At 47.7% G+C, this 19,591-nt stretch overlaps 1 protein-coding gene across 2 annotated transcripts in view; it reads right to left on the bottom strand.

Annotated features, from left to right (window-relative positions):
* Nucleotides 1–19,591, bottom strand: part of LOC118358910 (amyloid-beta A4 precursor protein-binding family A member 2-like) — an 84,299-nt gene that overhangs the window by 4,651 nt on the left and 60,057 nt on the right. Inside the window, exons 3-8 of one of the 2 annotated variants that reach the window (XM_035736921.2) lie at nucleotides 17,123–18,487; nucleotides 15,250–15,330; nucleotides 11,438–11,477; nucleotides 9,650–9,795; nucleotides 5,999–6,034; nucleotides 1,876–1,962 (exon numbers count right to left, since the gene is read on the bottom strand). In XM_035736921.2, the coding sequence (XP_035592814.1) occupies nucleotides 1,876–1,962; nucleotides 5,999–6,034; nucleotides 9,650–9,795; nucleotides 11,438–11,477; nucleotides 15,250–15,330; nucleotides 17,123–18,466 (1,734 nt within the window). In that variant the 5' untranslated portion in view covers nucleotides 18,467–18,487. The remainder of the gene's footprint in view (nucleotides 1–1,875; nucleotides 1,963–5,998; nucleotides 6,035–9,649; nucleotides 9,796–11,437; nucleotides 11,478–15,249; nucleotides 15,331–17,122; nucleotides 18,488–19,591) is intronic. The other variant, XM_035736924.2, reaches the window with a different exon arrangement.

Below are 19,591 nucleotides of genomic sequence, written 5' to 3'. Positions count from 1 at the left end.
CAAACAACTATGACGACCGAACACACCGTAACACGTGTACTAATACACAGTATAAAAATACTAAACTATATACGGTGTTGGGTTCTGAGAATAGGAAATATACTTATTCATGTCAGTGATTGAGTGCTGAGGTTTAGAGGGTCTACACCAGAAGTTAATGGTTATAGGAGGAAGGTATATAGTGGGGGCAACTAAGCTTGGAATGTGTTGAGTGAAGGGAAGTGATTACATGTGGTAGGCATTGATAAGAGGAGAGAGCCATAGATTAGTGATGGAGGGGGGTTGAGGTCAGGTCAGCTTAAGGGAGAAATAAAAGTTTATGGCCCGTATCACTAGTGTCCTGCCTAGCAGTAAGAATGACTTTTGTACAGATGGGCAGGAGGAGACTCAGCCTATGAGGAACAGTTAAATATCAGTACTTGGGTGAAATTGTTTTCCTCTGAATGCAGCTGTATGGGCAGAATAAACTTGGTTAAGCTTTCATAAATGTCCGTTGAGTGTTTTACTCTGAGAATTAGAACTTAACAACTCTATTACAATCGACGCTTCGAGTAAAATAAACACACTGTGTTTTGCAAAAACTTCAGGCGAAGTATGACAAGGTGCTTATCTTCACACGAGTGTCTGGTAGCGCCGTAGGAGGAGCGGGAACGCTCAGCTCCGTCCTGCACGCTCTTCAGCGAAACATCATTAGTCCGTCAGCAGAATTAACGATCCAATTTGTCTGTGCTTGCTGCGCCTACAGCCTTTCACCTTTCTCATGGTGAGCAGCGTCAACAGAGTGGCAGAACTCCATGCATTTCCACTCAGCCCATATGCTCCGTAGCAGACCAAGGCGTGGGAATCACACCTCTAATCAACCTGGGGTTCTCAAATGTTCTCGTGCCTTCTGGTACACACAGACAGCAGGGGCTGAACCGAGGCATGTTTGGGAATTATTTAAAAAGATTATTCAACAGGATTGCTCTTACATTTTCATTCACGGCACAAATGTTCAGAGTGTGTATGAAATATGACATTATTCCATCTAGGAAGTGGTAGAATTGGTATCGTAAATAAGAAAAATCACATGCAAATTCCATTGTGTTGCAACTTATGAAAGAGCAGTTCTGACTTCAATCTCTCACCAACTAACCAACCCCCATAAATCCAGACTTTTCCCCATCTCAATGGTTGCGGGAAGCAGGTAGCCTTGTGCCAGGCAGGGAGTGGAATGGAGAGACACTGCATTGCAGCACATTACAGTGGGCTGTTCCAGGCAGCCAGCCCACACACTGCTGTTCTGTTCAGTCGGACTGCAACTCAACGACAGGGACACACATTCTGTTCACAGTCAGTCGGCTGGCACTCTAGTCTCTACATCAGAGATATCACTGTTAACACTACGGCTGACCCTCTCACATTGGAAAACCTTGTTTCCCATAAGACATTGAGGCATGACATCAAGAGTAAAGTGCTACACTCTACCTCATTTATAACTGCATGCCTGTTCAACGCCATGTGTCAAGCATGTACTGTATGTCCTAAACAATTTGGCTTTGGAGGTGAGATGATTTCTGACTAATTAATATTGTAGATGGATTGGGTTGGGAATCAAATGGGTTGGGAATCAAATGTGTTGGGAAACCCAGTGTTTAAAACTAGCTTTCATCTTCCTGCTACGTCCCACTTTATTGACAGCTTTCTATAGAGGCTTTCTGGCTTTAATATTTCATTTATTTGTTTTAATCCTCAGTCAGAGGGAGATCAGATAATAAATATTAAATAAATGATCACCCAAAATCTGTCACAAAGGTCACCGAGAGGAGTTGCGTGGCTATGGCCCCACTGCATCGGATTGGTCCTGTCAGGGCTGGAGTCAGGACCTCTACTCACCTGTGTGTCTGCGTTGAGCACTTTGATCCTCAGGGTGGAGATGAAGAGGTCCACCTCTGTCAGTGTCTGTGCGTCCCCCTCTGGGCTCTGGACGGAGACAAAAGAGAGACAGGTGTGTCAGAGTCCCCCCTGAGGCAGGAGAGAGCGGCCCGGGTGCACATTCTCTAAGCACCCTGGCCGGAGGCTGAGGAGAGCTCACCAAGGGCCCACAGTTAATAGGCTGCACACTTTAATCTCCCGTTGAGAACAGTTTTAAAGCTATTTCATAAATCATGTAGTTTGGGACCCGGCAGACTCCTGGCAAGCCTAAAGTAGGTGTTCAGTCAGTGCTGGACTAAGGCTACGCCCATAGAGAACAGCCATGAAATGTACATTCATATTCCATCTCATAATCTGAATTATAACACATTGATATCTACTAAAGAATTGGTTAGTAGCATTGCCATAGGATGTTGTTGTTGTTTATTGAGTGGTGGTCATGCTCACATTGTTCCACACAAAATGGGTCCCTGAAGGCTACTATATCTATACAATGGGGACTAGGTGATTAATAATATTAATATTCATGATAAATGGTCATGTGACTGCACATGCATGACTGCATGGAATACATGTGGAATTAAAAACAGCCATCTCTGTGACAGACAGGGTCAGCATCCACATCAGAGCAGAGTGGAAGGGATTTGAGGCAGCAGCAGTGAGGGCAGGTCATATAGTCACAGAGGGACCCGGTTGGCTCTGGGGCTTTACATCAATAGGTCTGACATGATGTTAGTGTGTTGAGAGTTGGCACAGATGAGAGTGGGCGCAACATGGCAGTTACTAAGCCATTACGAGCTGCCGGATGTGTGTGAATACCAGTCCCAGGCATGTGGTTTGCATTCACGCTAATCACCACGCACTGCGTGTTAATTCAATCACGTTTGATTTAGGTTAATTATCTAAGGACTGATGTGTGTATAATGAGCAACATTTACATGTTTTTAAAATATGCAATATATAATGAAGCAATCCATTTGATGATATGTCTAATAGATTAAATTATAATTTGTAGTAATTCTGTGTAGGCTAGAATATTTCTTTGCATCATCAATATCATCAATGGATTTCATGTTTGCTGGCTCTGATTTTCAGAGCACAAGCTGCAGGGATGTTCCCAGAGTTCACACAGTCCAGTCTCTCAGTGATGCATGCAGGGTAATCAGATGGAGTGGGATTATGGAGATTCTCATCATAACTCTAGTCACCTCCTCACACTCCACGGCTCAGAGCGAGTCAGATTCAGACAGACAGACAGACAGACAGACGGAACAGGGAGCCGGAGGGTGAGGGTGGAGTCAGAATGAGACAGACAGACAGATGGAACAGGGAGCCGGAGGGTGAGGGTGGAGTCAGAATGAGACAGAGACAGACAGACAGATGGAACAGGGAGCCGGAGGGTGAGGGTGGAGTCAGAATGAGACAGACAGACAGATGAAACAGGGAGCCGGAGGGTGGAGTCAGAATGAGACAGACAGACAGATGGAACAGGGAGCCGGAGGGTGGAGTCAGAATGAGACAGACAGACAGATGGAACAGGGAGCCGGAGGGTGGAGTCAGAATGAGACAGACAGACAGATGGAACAGGGAGCCGGAGGGTGGAGTCCAGGAGGGAACAGGGAGCCGGAGGGTGAGGGTGGAGTCAGAATGAGACAGACAGACAGATGGAACAGGGAGCCGGAGGGTGAGGGTGGAGTCAGAATGAGACAGACAGATGGAACAGGGAGCCGGAGGGTGAGGGTGGAGTCAGAATGAGACAGACAGATGGAACAGGGAGCCGGAGGGTGAGGGTGGAGTCAGAATGAGACAGACAGATGGAACAGGGAGCCGGAGGGTGAGGGTGGAGTCAGAATGAGACAGACAGATGGAACAGGGAGCCGGAGGGTGAGGGTGGAGTCAGAATGAGACAGACAGATGGAACAGGGAGCCGGAGGGTGAGGGTGGAGTCAGAATGAGACAGACAGATGGAACAGGGAGCCGGAGGGTGAGGGTGGAGTCAGAATGAGACAGACAGATGGAACAGGGAGCCGGAGGGTGAGGGTGGAGTCAGAATGAGACAGACAGACAGATGGAACAGACAGACAGATGGAACGGAGGGTGGGGTGGAGTCAGAATGAGACACACAGACAGATGGAACAGGGAGCCGGAGGGTGAGGGTGGAGTCAGAATGAGACAGACAGACAGATGGAACAGGGAGCCGGAGGGTGAGGGTGGAGTCAGAATGAGACAGACAGATGGAACAGGGAGCCGGAGGGTGAGGGTGGAGTCAGAATGAGACAGACAGATGGAACAGGGAGCCGGAGGGTGAGGGTCAGAATGAGACAGACAGACAGATGGAACAGGGAGCCGGAGGGTGAGGGTGGAGTCAGAATGAGACAGACAGACAGATGGAACAGGGAGCCGGAGGGTGAGGGAGGTGGAGTCAGAATGAGACAGACAGACAGATGGAACAGGGAGCCGGAGGGTGAGGGTGGAGTCAGAATGAGACAGACAGATGGAACAGGGAGCCGGAGGGTGAGGGTGGAGTCAGAATGAGACAGACAGATGGAACAGGGAGCCGGAGGGTGAGGGTGGAGTCAGAATGAGACAGACAGATGGAACAGGGAGCCGGAGGGTGAGGGTGGAGTCAGAATGAGACAGACAGATGGAACAGGGAGCCGGAGGGTGAGGGTGGAGTCAGAATGAGACAGACAGATGGAACAGGGAGCCGGAGGGAATGAGGGACAGATGGAACAGGGAGCAGAATGAGACAGACAGATGGAACAGGGAGCCGGAGGGTGAGGGTGGAGTCAGAATGAGACAGACAGATGGAACAGGGAGCCGGAGGGTGAGGGTGGAGTCAGAATGAGACAGACAGATGGAACAGGGAGCCGGAGGGTGAGGGGAACAGGAGTCAGAATGAGACAGACAGATGGAACAGGGAGCCGGAGGGTGAGGGTGGAGTCAGAATGAGACAGACAGATGGAACAGGGAGCCGGAGGGTGAGGGTGGAGTCAGAATGAGACAGACAGATGGAACAGGGAGCCGGAGGGTGAGGGTGGAGTCAGAATGAGACAGACAGATGGAACAGGGAGCCGGAGGGTGAGGGTGGAGTCAGAATGAGACAGACAGACAGATGGAACAGGGAGCCGGAGGGTGAGGGTGGAGTCAGAATGAGACAGACAGACAGATGGAACAGGGAGCCGGAGGGTGAGGGTGGAGTCAGAATGAGACAGACAGACAGATGGAACAGGGAGCCGGAGGGTGAGGGTGGAGTCAGAATGAGACAGACAGACAGATGGAACAGGGAGCCGGAGGGTGAGGGTGGAGTCAGAATGAGACAGACAGACAGATGGAACAGGGAGCCGGAGGGTGAGGGTGGAGTCAGAATGAGACAGACAGACAGATGGAACAGGGAGCCGGAGGGTGAGGGTGGAGTCAGAATGAGACAGACAGACAGATGGAACAGGGAGCCGGAGGGTGAGGGTGGAGTCAGAATGAGACAGACAGATGGAACAGGGAGCCGGAGGGTGAGGGTGGAGTCAGAATGAGACAGACAGATGGAACAGGGAGCCGGAGGGTGAGGGTGGAGTCAGAATGAGACAGACAGATGGAACAGGGAGCCGGAGGGTGAGGGTGGAGTCAGAATGAGACAGACAGATGGAACAGGGAGCCGGAGGGTGAGGGTGGAGTCAGAATGAGACAGACAGACAGATGGAACAGGGAGCCGGAGGGTGAGGGTGGAGTCAGAATGAGACAGACAGACAGATGGAACAGGGAGCCGGAGGGTGAGGGTGGAGTCAGAATGAGACAGACAGACAGATGGAACAGGGAGCCGGAGGGTGAGGGTGGAGTCAGAATGAGACAGACAGATGGAACAGGGAGCCGGAGGGTGAGGGTGGAGTCAGAATGAGACAGACAGATGGAACAGGGAGCCGGAGGGTGAGGGTGGAGTCAGAATGAGACAGACAGATGGAACAGGGAGCCGGAGGGTGAGGGTGGAGTCAGAATGAGACAGACAGATGGAACAGGGAGCCGGAGGGTGAGGGTGGAGTCAAGGTGGCCCCTCTCTCTGTTCTTATCAGATCAGATTGTTTTTACACACCGCCTTTTTCTTGATTTTGGCAGCCTTCTGAACCCTCTGGGAGGAGACGTTGGGACAGAACAGGGTCGTCAGACACGGGACGGGAGGAGCGGCAAAAACAGAGGGCAGGAAGTAAAGAAAGTAAAAGAAAGTAAGAGACAATAACTCAACCAAACAGCAGGTGTATCATTGCTCTGAGAGGGAGAGGAGCGATGACACAGCTGTGTTCTGCAGAAACAAATTAAAACGGCAATTAAAAGGATCAGAATTGCTCTTTTTCTTTTGAATACAGCAAATCATAAAAACATGCAAAAATGAGTTGATACCACACCTAAATATCAAAGTAAAAAGGGAACTTGAGTGTAGCATATGCAAATACTCTGTCAAAGGGCTTCAGGTTCAAATGTGAAGTCAAGGCAAGACATCCTCGGCATACCTTTCCTGTCCTGTCTTTCAGAAAATGGTGAGGAATTACAGCAGAGCCCAGCATCCTGAGATGACTTGACATGTAATTTAAGGCAACACAATGATTTAGTCCTCTATTGACGTCCATCACCATCCCCCTGAGAAATGGGATGTCAAAACTGACAGTTGGTCTAAAAACAACATATTGAGAAACCTACTGTAGGGTGGCTGACCATTAATCACCGATTCGATTCAGTAAATTCAGTTGATTCAGATTCAGTTAAGATAGATTCAGTTAAGTCAGTTGATTCAGATTCAGTTCATTCAGATTCAGTTAAGATTCAGATTCAGTTAATCTCACACCTCCTGTGCAACTGACGAGGTATCGCCTTTCCCAACACTGAGCCCCACAAAAGGACCGTAACGCTGTATGTCAACTGCACAGGACCAGAAGGAGGGTGTGGTGAAGTCCAGACACATAAAGGCCCTCTGTTTGTGATCCCTGAGCTGAAGCTGGTTCATCTGTTCCAATCCCATCCATCATCAGTCAGATAGACTCTGTTACATTTCTGCCTGAGAGAGTTAGTACCACAGCTCTCTGCAAGCCAGCCAGTCAGGAGCAGAGGAAGGGTCAGCACTCTCTCTACCGCTTCACCATTTGCTGGGAGACAGAGCAGAGGGCAGGATCTTGCCTCTCAAACTAGTCAGTTTATTTGTGTTTGCATGGGAAGCGGAGCAGAAAATGGCCTTCGGGGATGATCCTGGGTTGTTTGTTACACATTTACCACCTTCAGCCCTCCTAATGCAAGGCAGTCCTTCAGCTACATCCAGCTATACCCACTGCATCAAATCAAGGCAGTTCTCCAGCTATATCCAGCTACACCCACTGCATCAAATCAAGGCAGTCCTCCAGCTATATCCAGCTACACCCACTGCATCAAATCAAGGCAGGCAGAAAAAGGAGTGGGCGATGAAGCTGCATAAATATTACATGAACATGAGGGGAGCCAAAAAGGTCTGTATAAATAAAACCTACGACGGCGTGCTATTTACCTGCAACGTTACGGTTTTTTGTTCTCTGTAGCAGTGGACTAAATATTGAGGACAGCAGTGTAATTAATCTGTGTGTGGGTTGTGGGTTTATGAGAACCATAAAATGAAACTGAGGGAGGCAGGCAGCACAGAGCACCCTGCCCAGTCCCAGTGTTCAGGGGGTTGGTGTGTGAAGAACTGGTAGCTACCAACACATAACAGAGCCCGATCCCCTGCCTCCAGAGAGACATATGGCCAATTCATCTGTGGAGAGAAACATCATCTGTAGTTCCTCCTCAGATGAGGGGAGAGAACAAGTGGCATGCTTCCCGATGGCCTCCTCCACAGCTGAACAGCCAACTTAAAAATAATGAAGAAGAAAACGCTCAGTTAAGCGTTGCCATGGTATCATCTTCAAAAGGCCTTCGATGGTAGCGAGAGAACGGAAGGATTTTTTTTTGTCACTGAGATGGATGGAGCCAGATCCCAGCAGCAGTGGAAGCGAGGCAGGGGCCCATCACAACTCAAATATCCCTCCAAAAGATGCCAGCATTTCCCAAAGGAAAGCTGGCAGCTGTCTCAGATGGGAGGGTCACCTGCCCCAGTCTTGTGCCCGTTGAAGCAGACTGCTGCTGGACAAGAGAGTGTGCCACTGTGTCACACTGAGCTGTGGGTCAATCTGACCCACTGAGCTGACATACACTTCCATCTCTGCTTGGCAGTGACTGGCTGGCCTTGCCACAGGTGGATGTTTCTAAAAGTAGATCCCAGCCAAGTGCCAGTGGACCACGAGTTAGGTTATAAAATATTCATGATACAGCCCAGTCCATGTTTTCATGAGAGGGAGAGGAAACGTATGGTGCCTGGACAACTCATGAACATCTGGCGTATCATCTTGAGTTGTATTTTCTTTGATCCGATAGGTATAGCTCCTAAAGTCATGTACAGCGTCTCCTTGTCTCTGGTCTCAAAAATACATCGTCAGCACACATGAACTCACTCAAGAACATTCTGTGCAAATACTATATTTGTGATCATTCGGTGATCAGACTGAGGGGAAAATGGCCCTTGTGATCATTCGGTGATCAGACTGAGGGGAAAATGGCCCTTGTGATCATTCGGTGATCAGACGGAGGGGAAAATGGCCCTTGTGATCATTCGGTGATCAGACTGAGGGGAAAATGGCCCTTGTGATCATTCGGTGATCAGATCAGACTGAGGGGAAAATGGCCCTTGCATAAATGGCCTTTCAAAAACTAGACTGCCAAAAGCAATCATAACTCCAGAGCTAGTTGCGAGCCAACCAGTAGTGAAGTGATTGAAATGCACAGTGGCGGAATCTGTTTTGAATATGGCCATTCTCTCTGGCTGCTGCCCATCAGTATTCATAGCAGAGAAGTCATGTAGAAAATGGGACTGAAATGGAAGGGGAAACATAACCTCTGTGAGCCAGCAATCCATTACCAACACCATGTGACACATGCTTTACCCCAATCTGGCCCAACTGGAGCCCAAATGGACTGCTAATCCAAATCTCAAACTGCTCTGACTGGGGAGATAAACAGCGTTGATGTCCATGTGGACTTAATAGGCCAATCTGGACCTCACTTGAATTAAAAAGACCAGCACCTTGCACTCACATTTGAAATTAATTTCTAAAACTGTATTTCTGTCTGCCAGATTGCAGACCATCTACAGCAAGAGGTTCCACTTAGAGTACTAATTAAAACAGTTTCCAGCAGTTATGCCAATAGTCTGTACCAGCTTTGAAGTCTCCATCAGGTTTTATATATGCCTGAAACATGAACAAAGTTTATTCAAGATATACTAGAACTAGAAAGATCAAAGATTATTGATGAATACCTTAAGGTGTTGTTTCCTCTACAGGGCATCATTAAATCAGAGCGAAAAGACTGTAAACTAACCCACTGGGGAGGAACATGATTACACAGTACCACTGCGTCCTACAGTACAGTAGCAATAATCCTACTAGATTGGACACAGCCTCCTGGGGTGTAAACAAACACACCAGACACCATCACTCTGAATCTTCCAAAACGGTTCCTAGAGTCACGGTGAAAATATACCAGATCAAAACAACATCCATATGAAAAGGAACGAAGGAAGGGAAGCTGCTTGCGGGATTTGAAACGGGTGGTGCAGTGTGTGTGTGTGTGTGTGTGTGTGTGTGTGTGTGTGTGTGAGATGGAAGGCCTGTCTGCTGTCTGTCCGTACCTTGACCCGGCTGACAGCCTCCTGGGCCTGCATCATGCGGATGTTCTTGGACGGGTTCCTCTCAGAGAGCAGCTGGGTGGAGCCCAGGTAGTTAGCAGCAAAGATGATGCCATCAATAAGATCTTCTGGCTCACAGGGTCCCGGAACTGACAGAGAGAGACAGGGAGAAGGGGCGGACAGAGAAACAAAGGGGAAGAGGCGGACAGGGAGAAGGGGCGGACAGAGAAACAAAGGGGAAGAGGCGGACAGAGAAACAAAGGGGAAGAGGCGGACAGAGAGAAGGGGCGGACAGAGAAACAAAGGGGAAGAGGCGGACAGAGAGAAGGGGCGGACAGAGAAACAAAGGGGAAGAGGCGGACAGAGAAACAAAGGGGAAGAGGCGGACAGAGAAACAAAGGGGAAGAGGCGGACAGAGAGAAGGGGCGGACAGAGAGGGACAGAGAGAAGGGGCGGACAGAGAGGGACAGGGAGAAGGGGCGGACAGAGAGGGACAGGGAGAAGGGGCGGACAGAGGGACAGGGAGAAGGGGCGGACAGAGAGGGACAGGGAGAAGGGGCGGACAGAGAGGGACAGGAGAGACAGGGGGGGCGGACAGAGAGGGACAGGGAGAAGGGGCGGACAGGGAGAAGGGGCGTACAGAGAGGGACAGGGAGAAGGGGGCGTACAGAGAGGGACAGGGAGAAGGGGCGTACAGAGAGGGACAGGGAGAAGGGGCGGACAGAGAGGGACAGGGAGAAGGGGCGTACAGAGAGGGACAGGGAGAAGGGGCGTACAGAGAGGGACAGGGAGAAGGGGCGTACAGAGAGGGACAGGGAGAAGGGGCGTACAGAGAGGGACAGGGAGAAGGGGCGTACAGAGAGGGACAGGGAGAAGGGGCGGACAGAGAGGGACAGGGAGAAGGGGCGGACAGAGAAACGAAGTAGCAGGAAAAGATAAAGGCTATTAGATCATACTTCTCTTGCAAAACAAAGACATATCTGAGTTGTTCTAGCTGTAAGCCAACATACGTATGAGTATTGGTAGCCTTCTGTATGTACAACTTGAATAAATCAAACACTGAAATTCTGTAGCTGTTGGGTATTATGCAGAGAAACAATTCCGGTGGAGGCTTGAGCGGTAAAATGGCCATGGGTGGGCAGGGAGCTGAGAGCTGAGAGAGGCACCAAGGGATTCATGTGGCCGTGTGATATGGAGATAAGACTCTGTGACAACCTCTGAGGCATACAATGCACTGTCATGATATCAGAGAGAGCGAAAGAAAGGAACAGCTCAGCCTCCAGCCCTGCTGTTCGCTGCCCAGTGGTGAGAGGGGCCTGGCGAGGAATGCCTTGAAAACATCTCAAACCAAACATACTCAAAAGGCCTGGGACTGGCCTGCTTACATACAGCCCTCCCACATTGACGACTAACATGATGGCGCTCAGGTAAATTGGCCAAATAAAGATAGTGAACACTTTATATGATCATTCCTCTTTACTTTCTTGTTTGTCTTCAGACTCATTAACCTGTTGTTTTCCCTCCCTCCCTCCTGATCTCATGTAACAGCAGCAAGCTCATTATTTTCTCTACTTAATACTCCATGATCTGTCATTTTGCAACTAGATTTTGCGTGGTTATTAAGGCGCTTGAATTAGAGAGACAAATCTAATATTCTTGGAATGAGCAGATCCCTGCACCCAAAGTGATATAAGCCTCTTACAGGGAATATCTGTTGTTGATGTTGGGAATTTGATTGATTTTTGTCTTTTGATTTCACACTCAAGAGAAACAGATGTAGAGGTGCCTTACCATCAACGAAGCTGGGGAAAGATGCAGCCTTCTTTGTTTCCTGAAAAACAGAAAGTCTTGATTGAACTCTCTGAATCAGTAAAGCGGAATGAAATATGCATTCTCATTTCATGAAACTGAAAGGAAAACCCGCCTCTCTGCAAGGCCTTTGGCTTCCTCAACAAACAACAGACCAACAAACTCCAAAAGCTTCAGTCTGTCAAAGAAGATGAAACATTTTTGAACATCAGTTCAAAGTAGCCGATGAAATCGATACAAACCCTATTCATCAACAGATGAGGAAGAAAATGTAAGAAACCTATGCAAGACCTGAATACATAGACTTGTGGTACACTCTTAGAAAAGCATGTGGTATCTGGAACCCAAAAGGGTTCTACCTGGAACCAAAAAGGGTTCTTCAAAGGGTTCTGTCCCCATAACAGAACCCTTTGAAGAACCATTTTTGGTTCCAGGTAGAACCCTTTTGGGTTCCATGTAGAACCCTTCCCACAGGGAGTTATACATGGAACTCAAAAGGGTCCTACCTGGAACCAAAAACCGTTCTACCTGGAACCAAAAAGGGTTGTCCCATGGAGACAGCCAAACAACCCTTTTGGAACCCTTTTTTCTAAGAGTGTTTAGTACAGATCAAAGGAAGTGCAACTTCATGGCATCGACCTGATTGTAAACAGTGGTCCGTGTTAACATGCAGGGTCATGACATGCCTACATCTTCAGATGTGAAACACAACTGTATATCAATACTTCCACAAAGCTCTGAATGAGAGAGCCACACATTAAAGCACTCTGACTAATGGGCATCACTTTAAAGACATGCCACTCAAATGGAGGGTCCAGGCCATTCATTACAGTCTGCGAGGAAGGCCCAGGAGCATTATCAAACCACTTAATAACTTAAAGGGAAACAACTTCCTAGTATATCTTAGTACACTTATGCTATAGTGGCCTCCCACAAATATACAATACTTAAATGCTAATGTATGATTCTAGATGACCTCTAAAGTGAAGATGTGCCTCGCTCTGCAGTTCGGCTTTGTCTCCGGCCTTTGTGCTGGTGTGTGACTGAAAGCCTGGCCGGACAAAACGGTGTTAGGATGATACGACTGGGTTGGGCAGGGGAGAGGGCTCCTATGGAGATTGTGCAGAGCAGAGAGGGCTTTGTCTCTGAGCATCACTTGATCGGTCAGGTCAAGGTTGAGTGGTTTCCCTGATGTAAACACACAGCTTGCTGCTCTCAACCAGTGGCTTGACTGCAGAGTCAAAAAAGGGCACAGCCAATTCCCTTCCTTTCAGAGCAATGGAAGTGGGGAATGAGGATAGCAGCCTTGTATAGAATGTTCCTGAGAGAAATGTCCACAATAATAACAATGGTGATTTCCTTAAGAAAACTGGACAACCACACTGTGTTACCTGGAGACAGGGACTTCATTTATTCATAAACACCGTTCACTGATCCTCATAAATCCTCTGGCACTGGCCTTTTAACGAGGCATGAAGAGGCAGCCTTTAGTTATTATACCCCCAGGCTCTGGAATAGCCTGCCAGAGGGGGCCAAAACTGTGGACATATTTTAAAGAGACCTTGAAACACATATTTTTTGCTTTGCTTTTCCTTTTAGTTGTTCAGTTTGTATCATTTAAAAAAAAATATATTTTATGTTTGTTGTGTAGTAAATATGTGACTCACCACCTGTATTCGGTCTTGTGTAACAACATTTGAAATTGTGTTTTTTACATTGGATAAAAGCAGAGACTCACAGCTTCAAAATGATATATCATACACAAAACAATGGGAAAGTCATTCTGCTTTGAAAGTTGTTTTGGTATCTAGTGAAGAGCTCTACTTTGTCTACACCCATTCAGCATCGTTCACACCCTCTTAAGCTTTAGCCCCACCCATCTAATTTCGACTCTCGGAGCGTTTAGAGAGCACACTTGACACTCTGGCGGATGATTTGTTTACCTCTGGATAACATGAAAACAGCCTAACCAGCTCTGCTGGCAACAATTTCATTATGCTTTTTTGTAGATGTTTACTGACACCGGCCATATTCAACAGGTGTTGTACACTTTAGCTTAAGACAAGTAGCTAGCAAGCTACAGTTGAAGTCGGAAGTTTACATACACTTAGGTTGGAGCCATAAAAACTCGTTTTTAAACCACTCCACAAATGTCTTGTTAACAAACTATAGTTTTGGCAAGTCGGTTAGGACATCTCCTTTGTGCATGACACGATTACTTTTTACAACAATTGTTTACAGACAGATTAATTCACTGTATCACAATTCTAGTGGGTCAGAAGTTGAGATACACTAAGTTGACTGTGCCTTTAAACAGATTGGAAAATTACAGGAAATTATGTCATGGCTTCAGAAGCTTCTGATAGGCTAATTGACATAATTTGAGTCAATTGGAGGTGTACCTGTGGATGTATTTCAAGGCCTACCTTCAAACTCAGTGCCTCTTTGCTTGACATCATGGAAAAATCCAAATAAATCAGCCAAGGCCTCAGAAAAACATTTGTAGACCTCCACAAGTCTGGTTCATCTTTGGGAGCAATTTTTAAACGCCTGAAGGTACCACGTTCATCTGTACAAACAATAGTACGCAAGTATAAACACCATGGGACCATGCAGCTGCCATACCGCTCAGGAAGGAGATGCGTTGTGTCTCATAGAGATGAATGTACATTGGTGCGAAAAGTGCAAATCAATCCCAGAACAACAGCAAAGGACCTTGTGAAGATGCTGGAGGAAACAGGTACAAAAGTATCTATATCCACAGTAAAACGAGTCCTATATCGGGATAACCTGAAAGGCCGCTCAGCAAGGAAGAAGCCACTGCTCCAAAACCGCCATTAAAAAAAAGCCAGACTACGGTTTGCAACAGCACATGGGGACAAAGATCGCACGTTTACAAAGCCCTGACCTCAATCCTATAGAAAACGTGTGGGCAGAACTGTAAAGGCCTGTGCGAGCAAAGAGGCCTACAAACCTGACTCAGTTACACCAGCTCTGTCAGGAGGAATGGGCCAAAATTCACCCAACTCATTGTGGGAAGCTTGTGGAAGGCTACCCGAAACGCATGACCCAAGTTAAAGGCAATGCTACCAAATACTAATTGAGTGTATGTAAACTTCTGACCCACTGGGAATGTGATGAAAGAAATAAAAGCTAAAAATTCTCTTCTATTATTCTGACATTTCACATTCTTAAAATAAAGTGGTGATCCTAACTGACTTAAAACAGGGAATTTTTACTCTGATTAAAATGTCAGGAATTGTGAAAAACTGAGTTTAAATGTATTTGGCTAAGTTGTACGTAAATTTCCAACTTCAACTGTAAGTAAACAATTAACCTAACTAGGTAAACAATGTGTAAGATCACACACGTCACGTAACGTTAGCTAATGAGCCAGCCAGCTAAAGTTAGCTAGTTAAACAACAATGAACATAGTGCCAAATCATGTCATTACTACCCTGCTTGAATCTGGTGGGAGCTAACCAACCAGGTTCAATGTTTGCTAGCGAACATTAGGCTCTAACTAGCAAAGCAAACAGCTCTGCGATACAGCTTTTATTTTCATTGTTTTTATTCGTTTTTCCTGTAAAGCACATTGTGTTGCATTCCATGTCTGAAATCTGCTGTATAAATTAAGCTTGATTTGATATGATGATAAATAATCTGAAGAAAATCTCTTCACACCCATGACACAGGCTCTGAAGGACAAACAAAGGACAGTAATAATACTGTTATGTATTCCACATAATATCATCTGTCACAATCAGTTTGGACAGCAGACAGAGACAGTTTACCTCCGGGACATTGTTGTTCTCCAGCGGCACGTTGAGGTCAGAACGCTGCTGTTTCCTGGGATGCTCTGCACCGTTGGTCATCTGTGGGGGTTAAACCAGGGGTTAAACAGGGACCAGCGGGCAACAGAGAGTTAATAAAACGTTTCCATGCAGACAGTAGAAATGAAAAAAAGACAAATAAATGGCCGGTCCCTCAGGGAGCGACAGTCCGATACATTTCTCTATGGGTTGGAGAAAGGGGTAGTTGTAACGTGAAAAAAAATACGGTCATGCTATTATTAGACATTGAGTTCTGTGAAATACACAACATGTTGTCTGGAGTACCACTATAGTCTTGACAGTTCACATTTACTTAGCAACGCATGGTAAAGATTATGAAATGAAAGGTTATGAAATTGCTCTCATTTCAAATTTACATAACTCAACAACCCATATTTTTACAGCGACAACACAATCACAAGTCCTGATTAGTATTCAACATCTACACATCAGCTTGAGCAAACAGCAATTCAATAATAATTATATCCATTTGTTTGACAGGATAAAACAAATCTCTGCCCTGAGGAAGGAGGAAGTATCCAGCCTGAATCTGATGTTTTCAAACACTTCAGGTACTGTGATTAAGGCTCACTGAACACTGAAAGCATTCTGCAAAACATCTACAACTGCTGCTTAAAATCACAAACAGTCACCGAATTTAACCTGGGCAGTAGATGTTTTATTGTTGTTGTCAGTGACTGTTCTGCACAATATGTGCTTTTGCTTCCAATATAATCCAGCTATGTGGCTTGTCCCACTTCTCTCCAACAACACAGTAAAGAGAACAAACACAACCATACACACCGTTCTGCATAACACATATGCACACGATGGAGCAGGTGTGTATCAGCATTCTGCCATCCCATACCGCATGGCACACACACAGGCTCTCCCCTCACCTCACCATCTGGCTGGGCTGGGGGTGAGCATGGTTGGACTCAGAGAGGGGCTTTGGTGGAGGACAGGAAGAGGTGTGTGCCTGTGTGGAATAGATGAACAGGCTGGATCTGAATGAGGGCAGTGGGCGTGGGGGATGGAGAGGGGAGCTCAAGGTGTCTGGCTGTGGCTGGGGGATGGGTCTCCAGCAGGGGGAAGGGAAGAGTCTCACTAGCTGCACTAAAGCTACAGTGCAATAACCTGCCTGTCAACCACCTCACACATCATTATTATCTCCCTATCACAAATCTTGTTTTAATCAGTTCCAATGGCACAGGTCTGCTCCAGAATCTGAACATAACCTGGCCGTACATCTTGTGTGCGGTCTCCAACTGTATTAAACACGTGTCGTGACCCCACTCTCCGAGGGTGTCTCAGGGGGAGTGGAATATGCACCACAGTGTGTGGTGAAATTTCCATTTCCATTTCCACAGGTTACACACTTGTGCACGTGTGAAACGGGACAAATATAAGCAGCCCCGATTTGACCTTGAATATATAACGTTAGTCTATACAGATCTCTCCCTCCACTCAGGTAGAGTGTAAAGGAGGAGGACCATGGATTAAGGGTTGGTTATAGTCCTTCTAAAATGGATACTTTGGTAAATGCCCCAACAACTAGACGATTAAAAACCCAAGTCATGTTTATCCTGGAGAGGCCGTGTTAGAGGCATTAGACATTTTGGATTGGAAAAATGTAGTCTGAAAATGACTTTGATTACTGTGCCCTTCATCTCCCTGTAACATTTGGAAGATTAAACGTTGGATTCATACTCTGACAACCTTCTCAACACATCACCTTAACTGTAGATATGACTTGTCATTCACATCATTTCAATAGAGGAGATTCAATGAGTTTGTATAGAAAATACCCATCAAAATGGCCTCTCCCTCTCACCTGTTCTTGAACCCACTGATGTCGCTCCTCCGGGGTGCGGGAGCGAACCTTGAAGCCCCTCTGGAGCTCAGGGTTGTTGTGCCGTGTGGAGGAGGGGAGGTTGAGGGACTTGGGTCTGCTGTCGTGGCGGTGTGGGGTTGGGGTGTAGGGGGCAGGCTCAGGCTTGGCGTGGGCCTCAGGAAGGTGGTCATCACTGGGTACACTGTCTTGCACCAGCTCGTCAGGGCTCTGGTCAGTGCCACCACTGCTCAGACTACCCATGCTCATACTCATCTTGATCTCTGCCACTATCTGGTCAATGTCCTCCTCCGCCTCCTCCCCAGTCTCCCCCTCCACTACCACCTTACGGCCACGGTATGGAGACCGCGGTATGTGAACCATGGAGTTCCCATTGTCCTCCTCTGGGCCATAGTAGGGTCCAGTGTAGGCAACCCCAGCTCTCTCCTCCTCCTCCTCTTCTTCCTCCTCCTCTGTGGGTGGGGGGGACTCGTGCAGGACGGCGGCGGGGTGGGGGTGGTGGTCCAGGACATTGTAGATCTGTTCATCTGGGTCCTGCTCCACCACCTCAGAGCGCACCTCCCCCACCTCCACCCCTCCTTCTCCCTCCGCCCACTCCTCCACCGCTTCCTGGCACTCGTCTGTGTCGCCCGGGGGCTCAGCCCGGACGTGCTGCACGGTGCTGGCCGTGTAGTCAGCCTCGGCCTCGTTGCAGTCCATGCTGCCCTCCAGGTAGCTGTCATCCTCAGGGCAGTAGCGGATGTAGTAGGTGACTCCCTCGTCCTCCTCCGGCAGACCTTCATCATAGTCCTCCTCCTCCGAGGTGTTGTTCACATAGTCAGAGCTGGAGTCTCCGTCCAGGCTGTCAGCGTGGTCGTGACGGTGGCCGTGACAGCCTGCATGGTCGTGGTCATTGATGGGACTGTGGACGTGGCCGTGGTTATGGCAGTCTACGTCGTCGTGACTGTGACTGTGATCGTGACCATGACAGTCTGCATGCTCGTGGCCATGGCACTCTGCATGGTCGTCGCTGTGACTGTGGTCATCATGGTCGTGGCAGGCTGGGTGATCATGGTCATGGCTGTGTTCATGCTCGTGTTCCAGGTCAGGTGTAGTAGGTGTGGCTGGCCGGCTGTCCGTCAGCTCTGGCTCCAGGCCCTGCTGGCGGCAGTAGTGGACCTCCTCCTCCTCCTCGCCCGGGCCCTCCTCATGCTCCTGGTCTTGCTCTGGGGGGTAGGCGGCGGGGCAGAGGGGCCGGACGGGGGGCACCACCATGCTGCAGCTGGAGCTGCTGGTCCCTGGCCTCTTCCTATGAGCCATCACTGGCGCTGGCTGCTTACAGGCCATGCATCTCAACTGTCCTCAGTCCTACAGAACGCAGAAAGACAGAACCACACCATTAGAGTTATACTGCCACAGTTCAGTCATCACAAATAGCATTTCAATGAAACACAGTTCCATTTATTAGAATTCAAGGCACACTTAACCAGCATGGCTACCACAGCATTCTGCAGCGCTACACCATCCCATCTGGTTTGCACTTAGTGGGACTAGCATTTGTTTTTCAACAGGACAATGACCCAAAACACCTCCAGGCTGTGTAAGGGCTATTTGACCAAGAAGGAGCGTGATGGAGTGCTGCATCAGATGACCTGCCATCCACGATCACGCAACCTCAAGCCAAATGAGATAGTTTGGGATGAGTTGGACCGCAGAGTGAAGGAAAAGAGGCCAACAAGTGCTCAGCATATGTGGGAAGTTCTTCAAGAATGATGGAAAACCATTCCTCATGAAGCTGGTTGAGAGAATGCCAAGAGTGTGCAAAGCTGTCATCAAGGCAAAGGGTGGCTACTTTGAAGAATCTCAAATATAAAATATATTTTGATTTAACACTTTTTTGGTTACTACATGATTCCATGTGTTATTTCATAGTTTTGATGTCTTCACTATTATTCTACAATGTAGAAAATAGTCAAAATAAAGAAAAACCCTTGAATGAGTAGGTGCCAAAAACGATATACAGTTTATGGGGGATTGTCATTGCCATCATTTGATGGAGACAATTACAATGATGCCAAAATCTATCTGCAATATGAAAGCGTTTAACCACATACACACCTCATGTGAAACCACATCTAGCCCCAGGAGTCCCCAGCATATTACAGCTAGCATTGATCTCAGTATGGGAACACCGCTCCAAACAACCATCATGGGCACCTCACTGTGGTAAAGATCAGGAGAACTAGTCTGACAAAACAAAGAGTCTGTGCATACCTCTAAGTTAGGTCTAACTCCTAACATATAGCATCCATGCCTTTACAAATGGCTGATGCACATCGATTCCCCTGCTGAACACAAATGCCGCTCTCTCTTTCGCTCAACCTGCGATCTCTTCACCACTGAAAGACCTGATCAATTACTGCTATTGGAGGCAGACAGGTTCTCGAGTAGCTTACCCACACCCACAATTAA

This window comes from Oncorhynchus keta, chromosome 2 (assembly GCF_023373465.1).
Source record: "Oncorhynchus keta strain PuntledgeMale-10-30-2019 chromosome 2, Oket_V2, whole genome shotgun sequence".
Taxonomy (NCBI): Eukaryota; Metazoa; Chordata; class Actinopteri; order Salmoniformes; family Salmonidae; genus Oncorhynchus; species Oncorhynchus keta.
The sequence above is the reverse complement of the archived record's forward strand: the minus strand, read 5'-3'. Positions and strand labels throughout refer to the sequence as shown.